Source organism: Arachis duranensis, chromosome 10 (assembly GCF_000817695.3).
Source record: "Arachis duranensis cultivar V14167 chromosome 10, aradu.V14167.gnm2.J7QH, whole genome shotgun sequence".
Classification (NCBI taxonomy): Eukaryota; Viridiplantae; Streptophyta; class Magnoliopsida; order Fabales; family Fabaceae; genus Arachis; species Arachis duranensis.
The window spans coordinates 2,439,374-2,463,494 of record NC_029781.3 but is presented as its reverse complement, the minus strand read 5'-3'; the positions used below and the strand labels follow the sequence as shown (position 1 = coordinate 2,463,494).

At 34.1% G+C, this 24,121-nt stretch overlaps 2 protein-coding genes across 3 annotated transcripts; one reads left to right on the top strand and one right to left on the bottom strand.

Annotated features, from left to right (window-relative positions):
- The first annotated feature begins 2,177 nt into the window (after nucleotides 1–2,177).
- LOC107468297 (conserved oligomeric Golgi complex subunit 8) lies at nucleotides 2,178–8,734 on the top strand. 2 transcript variants are annotated; one of them, XM_016087558.3, is made up of 13 exons: nucleotides 2,178–2,723; nucleotides 3,816–4,251; nucleotides 4,419–4,571; nucleotides 5,108–5,256; nucleotides 5,367–5,444; nucleotides 5,582–5,675; nucleotides 5,777–5,851; nucleotides 5,981–6,277; nucleotides 6,591–6,658; nucleotides 6,741–6,795; nucleotides 6,954–7,092; nucleotides 7,837–8,021; nucleotides 8,217–8,734. In XM_016087558.3, exons 2-13 carry the CDS (start codon nucleotides 4,117–4,119, stop codon nucleotides 8,553–8,555), a joined length of 1,767 nt encoding a protein of 588 aa, XP_015943044.1. In that variant the 5' UTR covers nucleotides 2,178–2,723; nucleotides 3,816–4,116; the 3' UTR covers nucleotides 8,556–8,734. The 2 variants fall into 2 exon arrangements, with proteins under 2 accessions (XP_015943044.1, XP_052111272.1); XM_052255312.1 differs by having other exon boundaries at nucleotides 3,652–4,251.
- Nucleotides 8,735–15,738: 7,004 nt separating this feature from the next.
- On the bottom strand, nucleotides 15,739–21,176 carry LOC107468308 (auxin response factor 3). The gene is made up of 10 exons (XM_016087573.3): nucleotides 20,140–21,176; nucleotides 19,808–19,864; nucleotides 19,182–19,364; nucleotides 18,900–18,984; nucleotides 18,573–18,828; nucleotides 18,158–18,277; nucleotides 17,993–18,068; nucleotides 17,140–17,296; nucleotides 16,118–17,052; nucleotides 15,739–16,022 (listed from the first exon to the last, which is right to left on the bottom strand). Exons 1-10 carry the CDS (start codon nucleotides 20,455–20,457, stop codon nucleotides 16,005–16,007), a joined length of 2,205 nt encoding a protein of 734 aa, XP_015943059.1. The 5' UTR covers nucleotides 20,458–21,176; the 3' UTR covers nucleotides 15,739–16,004.
- Between the last annotated feature and the right edge of the window lie 2,945 nt (nucleotides 21,177–24,121).

The following is a 24,121-nucleotide window of genomic DNA, read 5'->3' as shown; positions in this document are numbered from 1 at the left end:
ACTTTTAAGTTGTTAAAAATTTATTAAAAGAATTATTTTCTTATTTGATTTAGATATCTAGATGTATAACTATTATATAGATACTTATTTTTCATACTTACTTATTAAGTCATATTTTATCATTTAAAAAAACTTAAAATATCAAGCATTCAAAAATTTTGTATAGAATAATTAAATAAAAAATAAAAAAATTATTAGTTATTTAACTTTTTTAATATATAGAATAATTGAATTTAAATTAATTTAGGTGTAATACTAAAATCATTATGTTTTTACTGTGGAGGGGTGGACCACAGGAGGTCGGCCGTGGTTCGATTCGGCGAGGGCACACCCAGGAGAATTGCGGCCAGATCGCGATGTGGGAGGGGAAGACAAACGCTAGTTTCCACCGCCGAAACCGCCGGACCCATCAAAGACCGTCCCAGATGACGCTGTACGGTGGCTAGGGGGCGTTGCAATAGGCGTCGAGGACGGCGCCTCCGTGGCAGGGAGGGATGAGGGCGTCCGATCTCGGAGGCGATTCTGCGACGTTGTCGCGCCATGCGAAGGAGAACCGTGAGTTCTTCGTAGAGGTCGGCTCCACTATTTTTTGTCGATAGTGGCTAGGCCACCACCGCTCATGGCGGCATCGTTTTCCTAGGATCGTGATGCAGAGGGGCCAAGCCTCGAGTTCCCCAATAATGGCGGCACACGTGGTTGTTGGCTTGTTCCGCGGTGGGTGGCGCCCAAGGAAGAAGAAAGGATGAAGCGAGAGGTGGTGATAGAAGGGGAAGAGGCACGGGCGGCGCTGGCGGTTCTCCCGACAGCAGTGAAACCCGGGACAAGGAAGGGATGAGCCACTGGAGATGCTGCAGAGGAGAGGAGAAGCGTTGCAATTTTGAAGGAGATGACCCCTAATTTTGAAGTGGGCTTCTAGTTGGGCCTTCAAATGTATCAAGCCCAATTATTAGCCTGGTCTAAATTTAGGTTTCTTTAAAAAAAATTATTTTGATACTTTTATGGGCCTAATTTTTTTTAAATAATGGGATCCTAGTGGTAAATTATATTTTTGTAGCAGTAGCATAGAAAATATTATTTTAGAATTCTTTGATTTCTTTTATTAATTGTAATTAGCTTTTATAATTTTTATTGGGATTTATATTTTTTTTTACAACCTTGAGGACAAGGTTGTATTGAAGGGTAGGGTAATGATACAATTAGTATTGGGCTAGCTCAATTAGAGAATTATACTATAAATAGGAGTATGATGTAATAATGTAGGATATGCATGGTGTAATTGGAAACTCTACTTTCTCTGTTTGGCCCTGATTGTAGGGATCTCTCTTCTATTCTCTCTGATTATCTCTAATTCTCTATAGATCTTGATACAAATTCGTATCAGCAACATAATAGTGACGGCGAGACAATAATAATTATATATGTAAAAAAATAATAATGTATAGTATGATGAGATGATATAATCAAAATAAAAATTTAATTTTGAAATAATAATAAGATTTAAGATAATTAAAGATATTCAATATAAGATTAAAAAAATAATTTTGTATCTATTAGAATTATGTATCTTCTAAAAGAGTGTTTTGAATATAAATATAAATTTTTAAATTTATTCCAAATTAAATAGGATTGAAAAAAATAAGTAAATTTAATATATAAATAACTAATTTGTAAATAATATTAGTAAATCTTTTTCTTAATTTTTTTATACATAATAATAATATAATTCTCTTTTTTATTTTTTAATTTAAATTATTTATTTTTTGATATTAAATTTATAATTTTAAAAATAAAAATATAAAAATATTTTTTTAACGCAACAGAAAAGCGGCTAAAGTGCATGTTGAGTCGCTATTCGCTAGTGATGAGTAAAAAGATTTTGATAAAAAGTGAAGACTATTTTTTTTAGAATAAAAAAATCTAAAAGAATTATCATGTACCAATTAATAACATATTCTTCCTATGGTTTTAAAAATCGGATCGGACCGATTGATTGAATCAAGAACCGGCAATGAAAACGGTCCGATCCACCACTAATAACTGTCCATCCACAATTCACAAATCGTTTGGAAATCGCTGAACCGGCCGAGAATGGTCGGTCGGACCGGATTAATAACCGACCGGTTCTTAATAAACGCACCGTTTGATTTAAAAAAAAAAATCCAAGTTCAGCCCCTTCATTCCCTCACCCCCTTCCCCCAACGGTCCAACACACCCTCCTCACACGTTTTCTCTTCAGAGCTTTTTGGTTTTGCCCTCAAACAAACCCTAGCCATCTAACCTCCACCACCGACGCAGGGAGTGAGGCACTACCGCCGTCCGTCGCGCTGTCGTCGTGCTCCAGGTCTCCAACCCCTGTTCATTCTCACAGTCTCACCAATTGCAGCTTCTTCGTTGAGATCGACATTCGCGTCTGGTTTTCGTCTTCTCAGCCGCGCTTCTGCCGTCGTCAGTCGTCGTGTCCGTCGCCTGATCGCCATTGTCTATCGCTCTCAACAGATCTTCCTCACACTCTGCCCAAACTGCTCAGATCGAAGGTAATGGCTTCTCTGCTCACTCCTCCACGCCGCGCGCCTCCTCCACGTCACCGGAGCCCTTGGTCCTGAGAGTCTCGTGTTCGATTGTTACGGCGGAGGGCCATATACCAACGTCGCCGATGGCGGGATTCTAAAGTGGGAAGGAGATGAAGTTGGTTGGACTTAGTTTGCTGTCACCTTTTCCAATAGGTACCAAAATGTGAACGTGTTTCTAAAATGGTGAACTTCATGTGAATTTGAGGGTTGATATGCCTTAGTTTTTGTTGAAAATAGTGAGTATTTAAATCAGTCTAGATTTTTTTGGAGATTTATTAGTTTTAGAATCAAAAGTTTTGTTTATTGTGTTTTTGTGTTCTGGGTTTGCTAGTGGTTGAAGACTTGATATGAGGATTTGGACACCTTAATGAATATTCCTTCTCTGTTCTTAGTTCTGATCAGAACATTGATTTTTTTGGGGGATTCTGTTAGTGCTACTAATTGAAATTTGAATCATGGAATGATTAGCTGTGTTTTGGATTGAATGATTACTGATTAGTTGATTCATTTTAGTCCTGTTTTTGTTCTTTGTGTTGTTCTGTGTTCTTGCTTTGAATGATTAGCTCTGCTCACTGCTGTGTACTGTGCTGTGCTGAAAAAATGTGCTGAAATTGTCCTTAAAGTCTGACATTTTGATAATCCTTCTTAATCTTTGGAAAATTTTGTTGCTGCTGCATAATTTTTTATTGTGTTATTGTGTTTTACTTGTTTGTGTTGTGGCTCTGTTACCTTCAATTGTTCCTGCTGGTGGTGTTGCTTTATTTTAAATTTTAATTGGTGTTGTTTTAATTCTAAGTCATTCAATTTTTCTATTAGATATTATGCCTCTAATTTCATTTTATTGTCATTCATCAATGATTAATTGAACTCTAATTCATTTTATTGCCTCTAATTCATTTGTCTTAGCTTTAAGGTAGGATATATGAATTTTTAAATATGGTGATATGGTGAAAAAGTTTTATTTATCAGAGTTTTGGCAAAATGCTAGACATTAAAGTTTGAATAATATTCTGATGTTTGTATTTTTTTGGATGTTTATTTATAATTTATTTATTATTTTATTATAAAACGGTTTTTCCAGTTAAATTACGGTTGGACCGATTGGACCAATGAACCAGTGAACTAGTGACTAGAACGGTTAGATGACCGGTCCGGTTTTCAGAACCTATTTTCTTCCCCCTTTAAATTAAGCACAAATTTTCATTCTTCTTCGTTCAATTCTATTCTTTATAAAATAAATACTAGAATAAACAAGTAAACAGCCAAACGGGAGCACAACAACGATCAACAGTCAAATTTCAAGGGACCATCAATGGTCTCTGGAAAAAGTGGTCCAGCTTAAAACCAACCCCAAGCCCCATAGCATTCATTCTCTTGAGGAATTTTGCTTCAGTGGATCCAGATCCTAACCACAGCAACAAACCCATTGCGATTCCCACCACCACCTGCACCGTCATCTTCACTCTTCAACAACGAACCCCCAACCCAACCTCACTCCGGATCCCCCAACTGGTTACTCGAATCTCAATTTCGAAGCTCCAAAATAATGGAGCATCAGTCTCATAGCCCAGAGGAAATGACGTCGTCTTCTCCGATGGCAGCGCTGCTCCCCTTGGCCTCCGACTCGCAACAACCTTATGTCTCCGAACTCCTCTCCTTCACCCTCGATCGCCTCCACAAGGTTTCATTTCACTTCTCTTTCTCACAGTTAGAGTTTGTTGAATTATCTAATTAAATGTAACGGGTTACTCAGCGTTAAGTTTTTTCTTTTTTCGTACTATTCCAGAATGTAGTGTTGATGATTATGCAAAAAAGAAGTGTTAATTGTTGTGATGGATGTATTTTTAGGAACCGGAGCTTCTTAGCGTTGATGCGGAGCGGATCCGGCGGCAAATGCAGGAGGTAGCCATAACGAATTACCGGTCGTTCATTTCCGCCGCGGATGCATTGAGAGTGATTCGTGAGGAAGTCACCTTTATTGACAAGCATCTTGAAGCCATGGTAATTTTTATTTTTAAAATAATTTGGTTTATATTTTTCATATTGTGTGTTATGTATTGTTCAGATTTTTCAAATGTCAGTTTTGATATCAATTAAGCTTAAATTGTAAGCATTAGTTGATTTCCTTAGTATTTCCTAATGCAGTTGGCAAGTACAAGATTAATTTCATCCAATTTGATATAATATTTCTTCATGAGCCGATTGACACATATCTGATTGTTGTGATGACTTTTCCAATTTCGGGAAGGGAATAGAACTTTAGATGCATCTTGGCCAATGTTGCGGGCTACATAGGGGTATGTGTTTGGTTTCTTGAATGTTACACCCCACTGGGTGGGCTGACCACATGGATCAGTTGACGCTACTGGATTGTATAGAAAATAAGTTCTGGAACTGCGGAATAGTTTTGTTCAAATAGAATGTTATGATTATAGAAAAGCAATTGCCATGTTAGGCCCTTGTAATTTTGATTGATTTCTTCTTGCATACAGTAAAAACACTTGTGTCGTTTTTCACATCAACCTCCTTTCTTACAGATAAATGAAGTCCCAAAGCTGACATCTGGATGCACTGAGTTCATAGAATCTGCAGAACAGATTCTGGAAAAGAGGAAGATGAACCAAACAATGCTAGCCAATCATAGCACTTTGTTAGACTTGCTAGAAATTCCCCAACTTATGGACACGTATGTTGAAATGATACATTCTCCATTGTCATGTTAATGTTTTGCATGGTGCATGAAAACACATCCTTTGTGATGACAACTAAGTCTTATAAATTTCTATGTTTTTGCAGTTGTGTACGAAATGGAAATTATGATGAGGCCCTAGATTTGGAAGCATTTGTTGGTAAACTTTCAACCATGCATCCCAAGTAAGTTTATATGTACCTTCCATATTTGTTAAACATGTAGTTTTCCATTTGGTTTTAAGGAAATGTCTTATTTCCTTTTTTCCTTTTTTGAAATGCTTATAGCTTCGTGTTATAATTTTTATTTTTCTTCTGGAGAGGTTGCCAGTTATTCAAGCATTAGCTACAGAAGTTAGGTTAACTACCCAATCACTACTTTCTCAGCTTCTTCAGAAACTTCGCTCAAATATTCAGGTTCCTGCCCATGATTTTATTTAATGCATGTACAAATGCTGCTTGATTCATCTGGAAAAATGTTTAGACTTTTAGTTTCTTACTAATGTTACCTTTGCTAGTTACCTGAATGCCTCCGCATTATTGGATATTTACGGCGAATAGGAGTATTTAGTGAGTATGGAATGCGCTTGCTGGTGAGACTTCATGCATTTTATTTTTCATACAATATTCTTCTGCCTTTGTCTTTTGTATTTAATTTCCAATACTATTTTAAATTACCATCTTCCTGCTTCTTTTTAACTCAGACAGTTATTTGATGTTAGTTCTTAAGATGCCGTGAAGCTTGGCTTACTGGTATACTTGAGGATCTGGACCAGAGCAATCCATATGAGTACCTAAAAGGGATGATTAACTGTCACAGAATGCATCTTTTTGACGTTGTTAATCAATATCGAGCAATATTTGCTGATGATACTTCAGGAAGTGAGGAAAATTATGATGGTGGGCTTCTTTTTAGTTGGTCAATGCATCAAATTACATCACATCTTCAAACTTTGAAAGTTATGCTTCCAAAAATAACTGAAGGTGGATCTCTCTCAAATATTTTGGATCAGTGCATGGTGAGCTTCTTCTTCCATAATTTTCTACTTGATGTTGAAATCGAAATGAATTGGTATATTTCTGTAGACTTAGGACCAGATTCCCCCACCCCAACACCCCCTGCAGCGTGAACATGCACACACAGTCACACACACACATACACATACAAACACAAACATTAGACTTAAAAAAAAAAAGAGATAAAAATATTTATTATTGCCCTCTCTGATATTCCTGCTTAGTATGATGATTATGTTTATACATATATATTTTAACTTTTGCTCCATGCAGAAGTTACATTAACATTACATTGTCTTATTGCTTTTCTCACAGTACTGTGCTATGGGACTTGGATGGGTTGGACTAGATTTTCGAGGCTTGCTTCCATCACTCTTTGAAGAGTAATACATAGTTCTTTTTATGATCTTCTCCAGGTTAAGTCATACTCAAAGCACATCATAATACACTTTGGTTTCTTTACAGGGCTGTTCTTAACTTATTCTCAAAGAATATGAGTACCACAGTAGAGAACTTTCAAGTAAGTTCAGTGCAGTTAAACTATTTTGCATGTGTGTAAACTGAAATTATGTATTTTCCATTTTTCATTAATTCAAATGAGCCAATGGCCTCCATATTATTCTCAGTAAGTAGGCCAATTTCATGTGATGATCAATCAAGTATTTGATTTGTTTTCAGTTGGTCTTGGATTCGCATCGGTGGGTTCCACTCCCAGCTGTTGGCTTCCCTGCAAATACTGTTGGTGAAGAAAGTCAGGAGGATGTCACTCCACCATCTTATTTGATGGAGCATCCACCTCTTGCTGTTTTTATTAATGGTAAGTCAAGTTATTGTTTCTTGCTAAATTGGAAATTGCTGATGCTTCATCATCTGCCTATATCTACAAATTCATGTTGCAAGTTCATATCAACTGCCTCATTTGAATAAGAGTATAGGATGAAGAGTTCTAATGCGTTCAAAAAGTGTAAATCAACCTTTCTTATTACTGTGAAAATACTCTACACTCTTGTAAAGCCAATCATCTTTATTCCAGTTCAATTCAGACCAACTTTGCCCCAATGATTACTTCTTGCAGAATGAATCCTCACAAAATCAACTGAATAAATTAAGGCATGTACTGCTGATAAAATTTGACATTTGTGATATTCCACTAAAATTCTAATTTCATACTCACTGTTTAATTTTTAAAAATTTGCAATTTCTCATCAACAATTGACACAGTAGTTGGATTAATCAAAACCAATTTCTAGCAGAAGTTATTGAATGGTGTAATTTCTGTTTTACAATATGGTCAATTGTTGATTGATACCACGTACACTCTTATCACTTTGTGTGTGTATGAATGTGTCTATAAACTTCTAGATCAGATAAAAAATATAAATGTCAATGCATAATGGAAATATTCATGGTTGATATGTGATGTTTGTAGCAAGTTTATTAATGTGTGCGTTTAATCTTATGATGGGATGTGCTATTGTGCTTCATCACTTAGTCCTCCTCCCCTAGTCAGTCTCATTTATCCTTGGATTCATTTGCACTGCTATCTCTTTGGTGGCTGCAGGTGTATCTGCAGCAATGAATGAGCTGCGTCCATGTGCCCCAATAAGTCTAAAACATGTCCTTGCCCAAGAATTGATTAAGGGATTACGAGCTGTTTCTGATTCATTGTTGCTGTACAATACAACTCGAGTGCTCAGAGCGAACGAATCAGGACTTTTCCTCTCACTCTGCCGGGCATTTATTGAGGTGCTTTATGATTTACATCCATGAGACTGATACTATAAAAATAATAACAAATTAACTAACCTTTGTCCCATTAAGTGGAGTACGATACAAAATTATTGTTTATAAGTTGAGCTGCTAATCTGCTCTCATGCTCTTTCAATAAATTACTGTAAATATATGTTCTTGATTCCTTGAAATTTTTATTTTGATGTATAGGTTGCTTATCCTCATTCTGCAACATCTTTTGGACGATGTTACCCCGGTGGAGCAACAATTATTATGGATGCTAAGAACTTGTATGACGGAATCAGCCGCCTATTAGAGACTTCCTCTGCTGCAAGAGAGCTCCCAAAACCAGTGAACAATGGCAAAGCAAAGGGTGCAGATGAGAATGGCGATGTTCCGGCAGCAGCAGAGAACGGAGAAACCACTACCGCCAAAGAATCCGAAGCCATCAATGCTGATGAGGTGGTGGTGGACAAAGTCCCTATTCCAGAGCCAGAACAACAACACACCAATACTGAAAAGCCCATGAATGATAGTGTGACATCTTAGTGATGGATATAAATGGATATAAATGTATTTCTGTTCTTCCCTTGTCTGCATTTTATTATTCTTTTGTATCTTCAAGAAAGGATGTCGCTAGGTATTTAAGAGATTGATGAGAATTAAAATTAAATTACGATCCAATTGGATTGATTTAAATTTGAAAAATAAAAATAATCGTTTGCCAATTGTTATGAGAGATTTGATGAGATAGTGGTGAGAGAATTCAAACCGTTATCTCACGTATATAGTGAGAGATAATCGTTTCAATTCTCTTTCCACTATTTCATCAGCATTTTTGAGTACTAATTGATTAAACATATCCATTTTAATCTCTTCTACTAACCTTTATGTACTAATTGCATGTTAAAAGATTGGATTATTGATAATGTTAATATTTTTTTTTATTATTATTTTTTTAAAAAATACATGTATCTCGTTTACTCTATAAATGAAATATATATGTTTCGCATCCACTTGTCTTATCTTGTTTACAAACGAGATGTATGTAAAATTATCTCGTTTACAGTGTAAACGAGATAAGAGAATGATATTTATTTCGGTAAATATTTTTTAAATTATTTATTTTGATAATTATTATAATTAATTTATTTATTAAAATAAAAAATCCTAATTATATATCATAATATGGAGGGTAAATGAATGATTAAATAAAATAGGACTTTAAATTATATAAATGCGATATTTAAGATTTGGTTATATTCTAATTCTTTTTTATATCTATATAAATTGTATTGATTTATAAGCTAGGTTTAAAAAAGAAGGTGAGACTAAGAGACGAAGATTGAATTAAGTTTTGATGTAAAATGTGGTGAAATAAGTTATGTTTCAATATCATATTTAGTTTAAGATAAATATAAAAATTGACAAATAAATTTGAAATTCAAAAAGTTAAATGAGAGTATTACTAAAAATAAAGGTTATAAAAATTTCAATTTCAGTCCTTAAAAAATTCAGCTCCACATGTCCCCACTTTTTAAAAGTATTGAAAGAACTGAAATTATGTTTCGAAATTAAAATTTTAGTTCCAATCTTTTATCACCAAACAAAATACTCAATCTCCCAGTGTGAGTCTCAATCCCAAGAAACAAACGCAGTCGTAGGATTTTTATCTATTTTAACATAAACCGCAATAGGTCGTAGCGGTTTATGTATATTATGGTTTTAAAGCATAAACCTACAAGTGACAGCGATTTATAAAAGATAAAAATTAACCATAAAACTCCATAAGTTGTTACGATTTCTGAGGTAAGAACCGTGTGGGTCTTAAACTACTATAAGTCACCGCAATTTATACACATAGAAATTTCAAAAAAATATTGGAGAGTTTTCTATAGAGAACTACGAAAATCACGCAAGGTTGGAACTATGGCAAAGGAAGAAGATCTGTACCGGCTTAACGATGTTGTCCATATTGCTTGGTCTACCAATGAAGAGGTTAATGCATAATTTTTTTGTTTGATTAAAAAAAAGTAACTTTATTTATTATATGCTAATTTTCTTGGTTATTAGTGATTTTGTTAAGTAGGATGTGTAGATTATTGATATTGTATTAGATAATATAATATTTTTAAAAATTTTAATGATGAGTATATGACATTATAATTAGGGTCAACTTGTTATTTTGTGCTCCAACCGACTAGATATATATATATATATACAATGTTGGGAGGTAACAGAACATGTCTCTTCACGATCGAGTTATCCCCTTGGAGAGCGCCCAGTTGTACCACATGGCAAGGCTGAAAAACTATTGATTCATGCTGAATGAACCTTTGGTTACAGCATTCATTGAGAAATGTCGCCTTGGGATGCATATTTTTCATATGTCATTCGGAGAGTACACAATAAGACCGCAATGCTTCTTGCCATGGTGGACTGCACACCAAGAATCCGTCGCATCAACTTGCTATAAAATTCCTCTCAATCTCTAAAGATTTGTGCTATTGCCTTTCAGTTCGGGAGCCAAATCTTTCTGTAACTAGGTCTGAAACCATAACTTACCTCTATTGTTTGTTGCAAAACCTTTATTGTACCGCATCATCCACCCTGACTAACGAAAAGAGAAAGCACATATTAAGTGATAATCAAGCTGCATATAATCGCTTAATATCTATTATACCTCCTAACCTCTCAGGTACTCTTTTTTTGTCGAAGTGAGTTATGTATCAACTAATTGCAGCTTCTACCAAATTCTTTGTACTTTTTATGGTACTTAAGATGACCTAACTCCAACACTATGTACTCTACTCTAAAACGGATGCAATAATGCTTGACATTAAGCACAACTTTCACTTTATTCTTGAATGACTGTCCAATCTAAAATTCTGTTAGAGCATTTGTATCGTGCAATTTCTGGCCATCAAAAACAGACTCAAAATCCAATTATTGCAACATCGTATCCAAGTTTAGGGTGAAAAAGTGTGGTAGTATTGCTGTGTGTCAGAACTTGATGGACATGCTGTGTACATGGATAGCTCCTTCTATCTTTTATCAATGTCCCCAACTATCTCGATTCTAGCTCCACTAGTTCCTCCTCTAAATCGTTGTCTCACAATGCATTTTAAACCCAATCTGGTTCTCCGTCCTCCTCACCAACAGCAATCATGTGAAAGCTACCAGTCATCGCAACCACTAGCTCGCCGAAGAAATAATCATCTCCAATAACACATGCATCCTAATCGACACGGTCACATGGTTTAAAGCAACTGCAAAATATGGGGATGCAACCAATTCTGCAGCTGGTGCAACCATAGGCATCGAACTAGAAGTTCCCCCTCAGCCAAACGATTGAGGATTCAAAGCTGATCCCCCTGAATTGGCGATAACATCCTCCAACTTTGCAAATAACTCATGGGTTCTCACCTCAAAAAAATTTCTTTGACAATGAAAAAGTACTTGCAAATCTTCATCGGACCGTAGAACAAACATGTCGTACTTCACACCGCTTGATACAGCAGCAATGAAAATCTTGTAAAATAATTTTTCCACCCGCTTGATTCTACACATTCCAAATTTTTGTAATATACTGATTTGAACATTTACAAAACTATTTGATGAACAGAGAAAAATACTCAAAAACTCTTTATTTGTAAATTTTATACCCTGTCTTTTGCTCTAAAATTTTTTGTGTAGTGCACAAAAGTTAGAAACTATTTTTACTAGATGTTATAGTTATTTATTTGATATCACAATAACCTTCGATCAGTATTTACAAAACAATCCACGTTCATAAACTACCACAATTAAGAGAGAAATTAGGTTTAGAGCATAAACAACTACTATCCATTGCGATTTATGGATTTATTTTTCTTTTTCAAAAATAGTTGTCACTACAGTAATTTACGCTTAGTTATTCTCTTTTTATAATCCGATATAAATTATAAAGGTTTATGCTTTACATGATACTGCATAAACAATGAATATCTTAGGTAGATTACATGTAAAATCCTAAAATTCTACAACTAATTATAGTTTACATAAAATTAGATCAAGACTCTATTGTAACAAAATGTCAATATTTGTGTAAATTAAAATTTTATTTTATTTAGTCTTGGCATTTATCTTAATATGGAGGTAGATAAATTAAAGGGGACATGAAATATAAAATACAAGTTATATGACATCTTTTTCGATCGATATACACGTTACAATTCCAGATGATGTGTAAATATTTGTGATTGCTTAAATAAATATACCGATGTTGAATGGTGAATGCTGAATTAGAATAAAGAAGTTTATATTTTATAAATACAATAGTGGTGGAGATGTATATGTGCCTTCAAATTTCGTACGTGAGATGTAACAATGGTTCTCGGGTTGAGATGCTATATTCCATTGTCATTTTCATAATTTTCTACAATTTTCTTTTCCTTTTAATTGTCATGATTCAATGAATATAGTTATGGAAACGACTTACCAAAGTCCATGTGAAAAATGAGTGCCAATGGAAGAGAAAAAACAAAAATATTATATACACATAAAAAATTAATTATTAAATTAATTATGATATAATTTTACATAAATAAATATATAATTTAATTATTTTTTATATATATTTTNTATTATGGTTGTCTAAAATAATACACAAGAACGCAACCTTTTAAGCATATCCATATATATAAAGTGTGATTTTCGTTTATGAAATCTCGTCACTGTAGCAAAAGATTTTTTACGCCTAATTTCCTTTATTTTCTAACATACATTTCAACACTTGCAACTTTCATTTTTCAGCATTTGTGCATTGAGATTTGACAGCACCGAGAAAGATAACTACTTTAAATATGGAAAATTTAAACTTCTTCACTCTCTAACCTTTAATAAAATATTTTAAAAATGGTGCAGCTATCAGATTTTATAATTGTGAAAACTCTTTTTTATTAAGAACTGCTGTTTTATTCATTTTCTTAAATCCTATCTAATATATAATATAATTTATTTAAATTAGCATTTTATCGATGTTAGAATATAATTAAGATAAATTAGTATTATTTAGTATATCTGAATATTTATTATAGAATATTACTTTTTTATTATTATGATTCTCTTAGTACCTATAAATACATTTCTATAATACACAAATCCTACCTCCAATTTAGTCTCTTGTTTCTAACATGATATAACCATGGTATCCTCCTTAAAGAGGATATTCTTGCGGTGAAATCACCGTAGTTTTTGTATTTTTTTTCTATGCCATTTTTCTTTTCTTTTTGTCACTCTTTTGCTATTTTTTTCACCTCACCGACTAGTTTATTTTCTCTGCCTTGTATTTTTTCGAGTCAGAACGATCAAACACCATTGTCATCCGCTGCTTACCTATTCTCGGCAAGAAATCATATGGTTTTCGCCCTCCTTCAGCAGTTTCGTTAGCGTTCTCTCGTGGCTGTTCCGGCGTTCTCCCGTGGTAGTTTCGTCTGCGTTTTCTCTCGTGGTAGTTTCGTCTGCGTTTCGTCTGTGTTTTCTTGTGGGAGTTCCGTTTGCGTTTCTATGCGACAGTTCCATCTGCACTTCTTTTAAATAGCGGCAGTTCCGTCTGCGCTTCCTTCAGACAAGTGGCTGTTTCGTCTGCACTTCTTTCAGACTAACGGCACCCGTTTTATCAGTTTATGCAGTTTTTTCTCTTTATTTCGTTGTTTTAAATAAGTTTCAAATTGTCACTTGAGTTTGAGGGGATGTTAGAATATAATTTAGGACCAATTAGGATCAATTAGTATTATTTAGTATATCTGAATATTTATTATAGAATATTACGTCTTTATTATTACGATTCTCTTAGTACCTATAAATACCCTTCTATATTGTATCATTTTAGACAACTTGAATAGACAACTTGGTTATACTCAATAATACACAAATCCTACCTCCAGTTTAGTCTCTTATTTTAACAATAGAATATTCCATCAAGTGTCGGTCGGGGGTTCGAATCCCGCCTTGTGCATGCAGCAACCCATTGGCCAGCGGCAAACCCTTAAATGGAGCTCAGTACCGCGGTGTATATATTTATATAATGTAAAACAACAAAATCAACTATAATTTAGTGATTAAGAGTTGTGTGTAAGCAATTTTGATCGTCTGATAATCCTAGTAATTATGAAAATGTAAAATATGACATATACTTTTTCATTTTATTTTACCATAACCAAAAATTAGATATTGATATATTTTTTATGTTAATAAATAATGATATATCATATATGATAAACTAATATCTAGTGTTTTTTACTTTTTGGGCTGGAAATTAACTTCTAGTCCTTTATCCAGTTTTTAAAGCGGGCCCAATGTTTGGGCCCTTCATCTAGTCCATTAAAGAATGAGCCTTTTTTTTCTTTTGAGCTAACTCAAAAAAGTAAAACTGAAACAATACCAACCATATTATGGTAGCTATTGAGCCTCACAACATTCCTCTTATCATATTATGGCAATCCAACCATATTTTCTTAGAAGAATGTTATACAGCTGTCTTTAAAATTAAAAAGAATGTAACCAACTTGGGTTGGTCGAGTAGTTAGCTCACTCGTTCGCTTAAGCAAGTGTCTGATGTTCGAATTCCGCTTAGTGCATGCAACAACTCATTGGCCAGCGGCAGACCCTTAAATGGAGCTCAGATTTGCGACGGATTAGTTTTTAACCTGTCGGGTTGGGGGATACCATGGACAACAAAAAAAAATAATAAAATAAAATAAAAAAGAATGTTATACACATCACTTTTAATTTTTAGATATTTTTGAAGTATTTGATTGTAACTTTTGTTAAACCATAATTTGTGCACCTACTACTATTGCTAGTAATATAACAACTTCAAAAAAGCTATGTCCATAATCGAATTGTTAGGCCAAATTTCAAATAATGAATCGTTTTGAATTGTAAGATCCATAAACATAATGCAACATATATGATATATATAACATTTTAGACCAAGAATCCACAAAACACCGTCAACATAGGTTAAGATCAAGCTAACCTTGACCAGATTATTTTCAATTCTGTATTAGATCAACATAGGTCCCTGCATTCCTCAAAAGTTTACTTCAAATTTTTATTACAATTTTTCAAAGGTTAGCATTAACTTCCTTAGTATTTTAGTCATTGTTCCCGACATGACACATTGATGGGTCCCAAAACGCATTAGATCATGTGTAGCCAGACAAAGTAGCTTGTCAGGAAAGTGAAATTTCAACTTTGTACTTAACAATTGCCAAGAGATCAAAATTTAATGCTTGTTTGACTTTTGTAAACTTTGTGAAGAAAACTCACTCCTTTTATAAAATAAAAATCCATAAACCTAGCCTCAAGTTGCAAAGTGAGAATAGCCTAAACCTCATTCATTTAAGAACATTAAATTACCAACCACTTTGGTGCTTGTATATTACCCTAGGAAGTTTAATGTGATGAAGGCTTTACATTGTTCATAAAGTGTGATGCTTGGGCCCTGTAATGTAACATGTCATTGAGTTGCCACAGTCACTTTCAAATATTAAATGATTTCAATATAATTATTGTCTTGCAACTTTAGATATAATTTCATTCCACGAACATGACCGTTAAGATGTCACATTCAGCAAGACTGATTCCATTATTGCAACTATATAATCTTGAAGTCTAGTTTATAGGATACTCAGCCTAGCAACTAGAGCTATTATACCAAAATATCTAGTTTATTTTGTTAAGAACATGAATAAAAATGCATAAGGTTTGGCATAAAAGTGTCTTACATAGGTATGCATCTCCAATATGTCAGTGAGCATGCATAAAAAGATTAGTTACAGAAGCAGTTAATTGGTCATAAGCCAATTTAAGAACAAATCATCCAAAGTTTTCCTTCAAACAAATCCAGAGTTATCATAACAAATCACCAAACAACTGGAACTAAACACTTTCTTCAGCTACCTGAAGTCAGTGTCATAATACTACTTTCTAGTACACATCAGGATTCTCAGCTCAACACTGCAACACACCCTACAAAGAATATGAACAAATATCTAAGAACAGTGATTCAAGGAGATCATAACTACACAGTATATGCCAATAATGACTAAATGAAAATCACTTACTTTGGTGAAGTTACTCTCAACAGCTTTAGTCCTGAGAGTGTGGCCGGGAGGAAAACTATCCTCGGCGTGTTGAGTAAATGTAGGGACTGAACTCAATTGCCGAGTGATCAAAGGTCGGTCAGCCTCCTTGTTTGCAATGTGAGGGTCCTCGGTTAAAGAGAATCCGAAGAGTCTGCAGCTACTTTTACACGAAGATGCCAACTCTTGACTTTCTCTCATTGCCAATGCTGATTCAACAGACTTTGAAGTGCCCAACTGATTATGGAAGTTAAACATGCCAAGGGAGTTCATATCTTCCTTAGCTCTTCCAGAGAAAATAGGCTCATCAGTTGGGAACGATGCAAATGTTCCACCTTTCACTTCAGTTGCATAGGGACGTCGGTAATGGACTGTACCCTCTATCTCCTGGCTACTCTTTTTATCATAATCAGAGTTTGAAAGAGGATTAACCACTTGCTGGAACATTAACACAGATGAAGGAGACGACACTTGCATTGATGCTACAGATGCATGCAGATGTGATGGATTGTCATGCACCTGGGTTGACCATCCATTTCTGGGGCTAACCAGATGATAACCATCAAAAAGTCCAAAGCGACCATTTGTGCGAGCCTCATCAAAAGACAAGGCCCTTCCATATGGTTGGCTTGGAAATATTTCTTGACCTTGCAAGACCTTTTGGAACCGGAATGATTCCCCAAAGCCTGTGCCATTGTTGTAGGAAAAATCAGAGCCGGCTTGAGGGATTCTGATATTACTTCCTACAACCGATGTCCCAGAACCAATAGAACCAGGATAACACCTCCCTAACTCTGATAACCTTGGACTCTGAGAATTAATACCATCAAAAGGGGTATTAACACCCAAAATTTCTTGACCTTGCAAGACCTTCCGGAACCTCAATGATTCCCCAAAGTCTGATGTTCCAATCCCATCTGTAATGAGCAATAAGTCAACATCTTATCAATGTTGATGCATGATGTAAAACTGCTCAAATAAACAAAAGGAAAATGTAAACTTACTGGGAAGTGGAAATTCTAGTTTCCCTGAAGATCCAATTCGGCTCCTCTTCAAACCGGCTGCCATCAAGTTATTGGAAGTAGGAGCAGGCCCAGATGGCTCAATCTCCCATGGGGAAACCCTGTTATGCCTACTTGCTTCAACATCATCCCACCTTACCTGTAGGATAAGAACTTCTCGTTACCTTCTATTTTGATATAAAAAAGTAATGACCACAACATAGACCAGACTAATAACTACGAATAAAAAAAAGGAATCTATTTTGATGTCAATGCATTAACAAAGCAAACAAATTTATATTTATATAGGTACTCCAGCTGAAATTTCCTAATTATACGTGCAAAAAGTCTAATCAGATGGATGATAACCATCAACAAGTAATAAAGATGTCACTAGCAATAAGTAGACTACTTTACTGTTATTGGTTTTATTTCTCTCATGTGAAGCCAACAGATTAGGCTGTCATCATCATTGTGGATTTTGAAATTAAAATGATAGCTGACTTTTATGTTTTCTACCTTGGACTGCCATAGCTTATGGTTTAGGTACCTAGAATTTCAAAAGCATTAGTGGAGGCACGTTGTTAGCATTAGTATACATTAAAGTTGGCTTTAGTTCTAGGATACAGATTTTCCTATAACCTATCCATGTTAAGACATGCAACATTTAATTTGCATGCTTAGGGCCAAATATACAGGAGTCATTAGATTCTTCAGAGGCAGTAAATCAATTTTATTTTTGAGGTCTTACTCATCAGCATAAAATTATCAAGCCTTGCAATATGAAAACACAGCCACATGCTCATGCTAAAAAACAATAACCATATTCGATTGTAGAATTATCACGGCAACATACCAGAAGGCATCTCCATTTTGAACCTGGCCATCTAACTGGATCCGCATCACCAATGCCAGCAATTAATCCAGTGAATCTGCTCAAGAGAAGTTTGAGTGAAATCATTTGGTGATAGGTTGATTATATAGAGCAGGTTTATACAAGACAACTGAGTGACTGACAAACCTGCGCTCTGCAGCATCTTCAGTTTCGAAGCGCATCTGGAACCTCATTCCAACTGAATAACAAAAATCAAGGCTCTTTAAAAATTTGTGGGGCGGTATGATGAATTCCGAGGAGCTCACCCTGCAAGGGATCAATGCATTAGATGGAAAGAGAGATGAGACCAAAGCATAAGTTCAGCAAGGCTCTATGCACTTGTTGCCACCAATTGTTTTAAAAGAGTTTTTAGTTGTGAAGTTGATAACAATATAACAGTGTTGTCCACAGTTGACTCTATATACACATGAACATAAAAAAACATAATTAAGTTTGCCAATAAACAATAGCAGCTATGTTGAAAAATCTAATTGATAAGTAATGACTGTATTTGACATAGGGGATGAACAAAATGTAAACATCTGGTGAAGAAGATAAACACCTTGGATTATAGCAAACACTAAAGGCACTTCTCGAAGACAAAGCATTAATAATATTCATGACTGAGCCTGGATTCAGTTGCTGAATAGAAGGAGTGGCAAAGATACCACCATTCTTCAACTGAGCAGCCCTACGAATCCCTAGTCTTAATTCTCCATCGTCACCCCTAAGGAATAACACAGCATCTCCAGACACAAGCTTCTTCTTGTTCACAAATGCACTCCATCCAGTTGTGAGCAAATGTCTCCGTGGCTGCCCTGCTCATAAAAAGACAAGAAATGATTACTCCGCGCATGCAGACACATAAGAGTGGTAATGAATGAGATACCTCTGTATATATGTCTAAACCTCCATTCAAGGCCATGCAAATCCTTCGCCACAAGCTCTTGTGAAGGCCTCTGTTGACTGTAATCCTAAAGTGAGCAATAAAACATAATTTCAAATTGTCATAAAGAGAATGAAAGAACAAAAGTCTTAGATCTGCTAACTTCACCACATCAACAGAACATTTAGAGGATCAGACTTGACTGCAGCATATAAAAGTAGGATAAATTATTTGAACAGTTCTCTTTGACAATGAGAAAGGAGTGCCTCATAGTTCATAATTTACCAGAGGAGGAAAGCAATCTTCAGCTGCTCGACGAGGCACAGAAAATCCACCATGAGTGCTAGTGTCAGAAGCAGTAAGAGTCTTGCAAAACATATGGGGTGTTGTTGACTTCACCACAGCTTCAGTATCATCTTCTTCACCATCAACATCAACTACCCCATGCCGCAAGTTTTTCTCCACTTGCTACAATTATAGTAACCAAGTTCAACCATCTTTTTTTTGTTTTTTGAATAAAAGAAATCAACTAATAGAGGCGCTTCATTTAATAGTAAACACATATCTTTCCTTTCCCTTTCACTCTTCTAACAAGAAACTTTGTACTTCTCTTTTACCAGTTAGAAAGTAAAGTTGAAGAGCTAGGTAGCATAGACAAATACACAGGTACCGTTGTGTACTTTTTGTGTTATTTGGTTCCCAGAAACATGACACGCAGCTAAATTAAGCAAAGCTTAGTCAATCTTACTTTTAATTGACCCATAAGGCCTAGGCACTAAGTATTACTACAATGTTGAGAGAATATGAAGTATTGTTTCTCAATGTCTTCTTCAAATCTAAACTAAAACAAATTAAGATCATAAATATCCTAAATTCAGAATTCAGAATTCATAGTCGTGTATAAACCTCACCTCACTTTCAGGAACCAACAAGACCTGGCAATAGACTTCATCACTGCCTTCCTCTGCCTGCTCAGAAAAAGAACAAACATTTCATGAAATTTTCAACACAAGCCAAACTACAGCCACACTTTACACCAGCACAAAGGGGCAAAGGATATTTTTTCCTTGACCTATCAAAATCACATTGCAGTAATAATAATATACAAAACACAGGTCAGTCACAAATTGCTAAAAGTTGGCAAGTAAATCATTTTACCCAACAAAAATTTCTCAGCAAACATAAACAAAGAAACATTCCCAGAAGAAAAAGCTATCAAATTTGAGAATGAGAGAGACTTTACATGGAGCTTCACATCAAGAACACGACAGCAGACATGAGGTGGGATGTTATAGGCAGTGACGGGAAAATCCTGAGCCTGTTCAAAGTGGCCTTGTGGTAAGTACACAACCACGCTTCCTTTCTTTGGGAGAGAGATCATAGGGCCAGCACAAGCATGCCATAGCTCCAAGCACACAGAAGAAGAAGAAGAAGGTGGAGCCAAAGCTGAAGCTGAAGTGCTTATACCAGAGTGAGAAGGTGATGAAGCAGAGCCTGTGGATGCAGATGATGGTGTTTGTGCTTCATCTTCCTCTGTGGTGTTGAGATCAATCAACCCCATGGGAACAGAACCCAGTTCTGGTTGCAATGTTAGGGAATCTAAAAAGAGTGTCTGAAGAAGAAGAAAAGGAAATAGTTTGAAAGAGAAAGAGGAAGACAGGGGAGATTTGAAGGAGTGGTTTTTTCATGTCTGCATTTTTCAGAGAGCGTGAAGGGTTCTGTTGTTAAGAGCAACTTTGGCATTGCTAAAAGAGGCTGACCCCAATACTCCCAAAAAGAAAGAGACCCTCTTTCTGTGTCTTCTTTCTCTCTCTCTCACACACACACTGAGCTATCACACTCTCTCTGCTAATATTATTTTCCCCCCTCTTTGTTTCTTTTTTTGGGGGGGTTCTTTTCTTTTACTTTATTGTTGGTTTTGGCTGGAGGAGTGAACAAGAGTGGAGCGATGCGAATGAATGAGTGATTGGGTTTTTTTGGGGTAGCATCAAATCAAGCTTTCATTGGGATTTAAGTTGGGGCAATATAAAAATGGGTTTTTTATTATCCCCTCTCTCTCTCTCTCTCTCTTCCCTCATCTATTTAACTATTTTTTATTATAAAAAAAATAATCTTTTTTAATAATTATTTATTGGAGGGGCTTTTTTGCTTGGCTGCAGGCTGAAGCAGGAGCAGTGCTGCAGTTGCTGCAATGCTGAGACTGTTGGGTGTGATGTGTGGCAGAGAAAGTAGAGAGAGAAAAGAAAGAAAGAAAGCTACAAAGAACACAACACAGCACAGAGACTGTAGTAGTAGTAGTAGTAGTGCCTCACAATGTTTTTGATGGCTATAAAGACCAATAATAAATAAATAAATAATAAAATAAAAGATAGATAAATAAAATAAAAAGGGTAATTTAAGACTGTACGGCAGCCCTGTATTTCCGGGCGGATGTCTATTCTGTCCCCTTCTACTTCACCAAATCTCACACCTATCCCTCTTTGTTTAACCTTAACACACAACACCTCACAACAACATGGTTTTGATGTCAACAATTTTTAAGATTAGGTCACTCTATGGTTCTGTTTCATCACTTTAGATTTTGATTACATCTCAGTTTCCATAATGGTATTCTTGACACTTAACTTTCTTTTTTTTTTTTTAATTTTGTTGACCATTGCTATTGGATTGTGTACAGAGATTCTCCTACCCATTTAGGATACTGTTTCTGTACGGACTTGAAGAGGCCTAAGTACTTGTATTGCACCATTTTTTGCATTCTGGACTTGTGGTATGTGGGTTTTACCCTAATAAATAAATTCGTATTGTATTTTTGCAATTGCCAACATTGGGATATAGTTAGGGTAGAATATTTTAGCGAGTTAATAATTAAATTAATTCTTAAAAGATAAGATATTTTTTAAATTTATTTTTGAAATATCTTTTTAATTAAATTGATTTTTCAAAAGTTATGAATTAATCATATTTGTCTTTCAGTCACTCTTTTAACAATTTTTTTCAAATATTGATATTATAAAACATTAATTGATAACATATATAATACCTAATATGTCTAATTGAATATTAACCAAATATTTTATAAAAATTTATTAATTTAGTCATTTTTTTGAATTACGAACATCCTATTCTTAGTTGAACATGTTTTCTGTCATGTATGTTATCAATTAATATTTCAGATTATCAATCGTTGACGAAAATTGTGAATAGAGTAACTGAAAGAAAAATATGATTAATTTGTAATCTCTGAAAGACCAATTTAGTTAAAAAAATCTTTCAGTAACAAATTTAAAAAATGTCTTATTTTTCAAAAACTAATTTAACTATTAACTCATATTTTACTTTTTTTTCTTTAAAATATAAAGAGATTATCATCACAAAACATGAAATATAGAGATCAATAAAGGAATAAATTTGCCAAATTCAAGTTTTACATAATTTAAATTTATAAAAGTATTATTCATACATTAAAATCAGTCACTAATATATTTGTATATAAATACTATATAGTTTAATTTATTTTCAATCTAAATTTATATTTTAACATATATTTTATACTAATGGCTAATTTTAGTGGTGAATTTTAGTGTACACATAACATAATCCTTAAATTTATTAATAATTTCATGAGAAAAAATAATTAAGATATTAATACATATGATATTAATTAATTTAATAAAGGATATCAAATTATCTAATAAATTAATATTATTATTTTTACATAAAGATATATTTATATAAATAATCACTTTCATTATAAATGCTCATATTTGGCAGACTTTAATGGTAAACGTTGACAATTAACTTTAACAGCTAAAAGAATAATAAATAGACAAGTGAAAGACAAATGGGATTTTATTATATAGTTGTATGGTGTTTTTAAGCATATTCATATATTATTATTTTCTTTTTCGCTTTACAAAAACGGCCAATTACTTTGCTAACTCAAGTTTAATTTTGACTTTGTCATTAGGGTCCTATATATCATTATTATTATTGGCTGCTTACTTAGACAAAAAGTAATGACAAATCCAGATAGATCACTAAGCCTAACCAATTATGCAACTGGAAAATTAATGGAAAAGTTTCTTTTATTCTTTCTTTCTTTCTTTCTAGCCTACTTCATAAAGTTTCTTGAGGCCATCCTTTCTTGCAAATATGGCATGTTAGTTTAATCATTCATGTCCATGCTTACACCTTTCTCTTTTAAATATATATATTGCTAAGTTGCTGTAAAGTTAGAAGACATGTCAGATTCTCAACATGATTTTAGCAGAAAATATGACAATAATAAGATTATATTCAAATATTGCCGGGTTTTTTCTTTACTGTTTTCTGAAAATTACTAACTAGTTAAATACTTAAAAACTTAAATAATATTAGTGATGATCAATACATAAGAATTAAAAGTTTAGTATAGAGGATGATGCATAACTATATAAATTTTTAGGCCAATATGACCAGCAAATAATGTAGACATTGGTCAACAAGTTTAATTATTAGCAAGGAATATCTCTATGTTAGGCAGAAAATGGTGAAAGGAGGTAATCCATGGATATTTATTATGGACACAACACCATCATCAGGTAGGCTCCATTTGGTTAATATATATACTATATTAGACTTTTTCATCGTATAAAGAAGGTGGGTAAAGTATTAAATTAGTTTTTTATAGTTGGACGTAATTTTATTTTTGTTCTTAAAATTTAAAGTGTCTTATTTAAATTAAAAAAAGTTTTATTTAGTTTTATTATAGTTATACTGTGAGGTCAAAATTAAATAATTAATATAATGTCTTATATGACAGCAGTATAAGAACAAGGTCGATAATCTGAAAAATAAGTACAAGCTCTAGAGGTACAAAATCTACCGTAGATGCCTCAATACATTTATTTATTATTTTTCTTATAATTTAAATGAAATATTTTCTACAGAATTAAAGAGAATGATAAAAAAATGTGTCGATGCATCCACGGTTGATTTTGTGTCTTTAGAGCTTCTACTTGTTCTCTATATTATCTATCTTGTTCTTGTACTGCTGTAATGTAGGACATTCCGTTAAATAAAACTCTTAAAACCTCAAGTATCAAAATAGGATTACGTCCAAATGTAGGAACCAATTTAGTACTTTTCTCAATAAAAAATATACATAAGATAAATTATTTATTTCATGAAATATCTTTTAATGTATATAATCAATAAAAAATATTTTTATTATTTCAGAAATT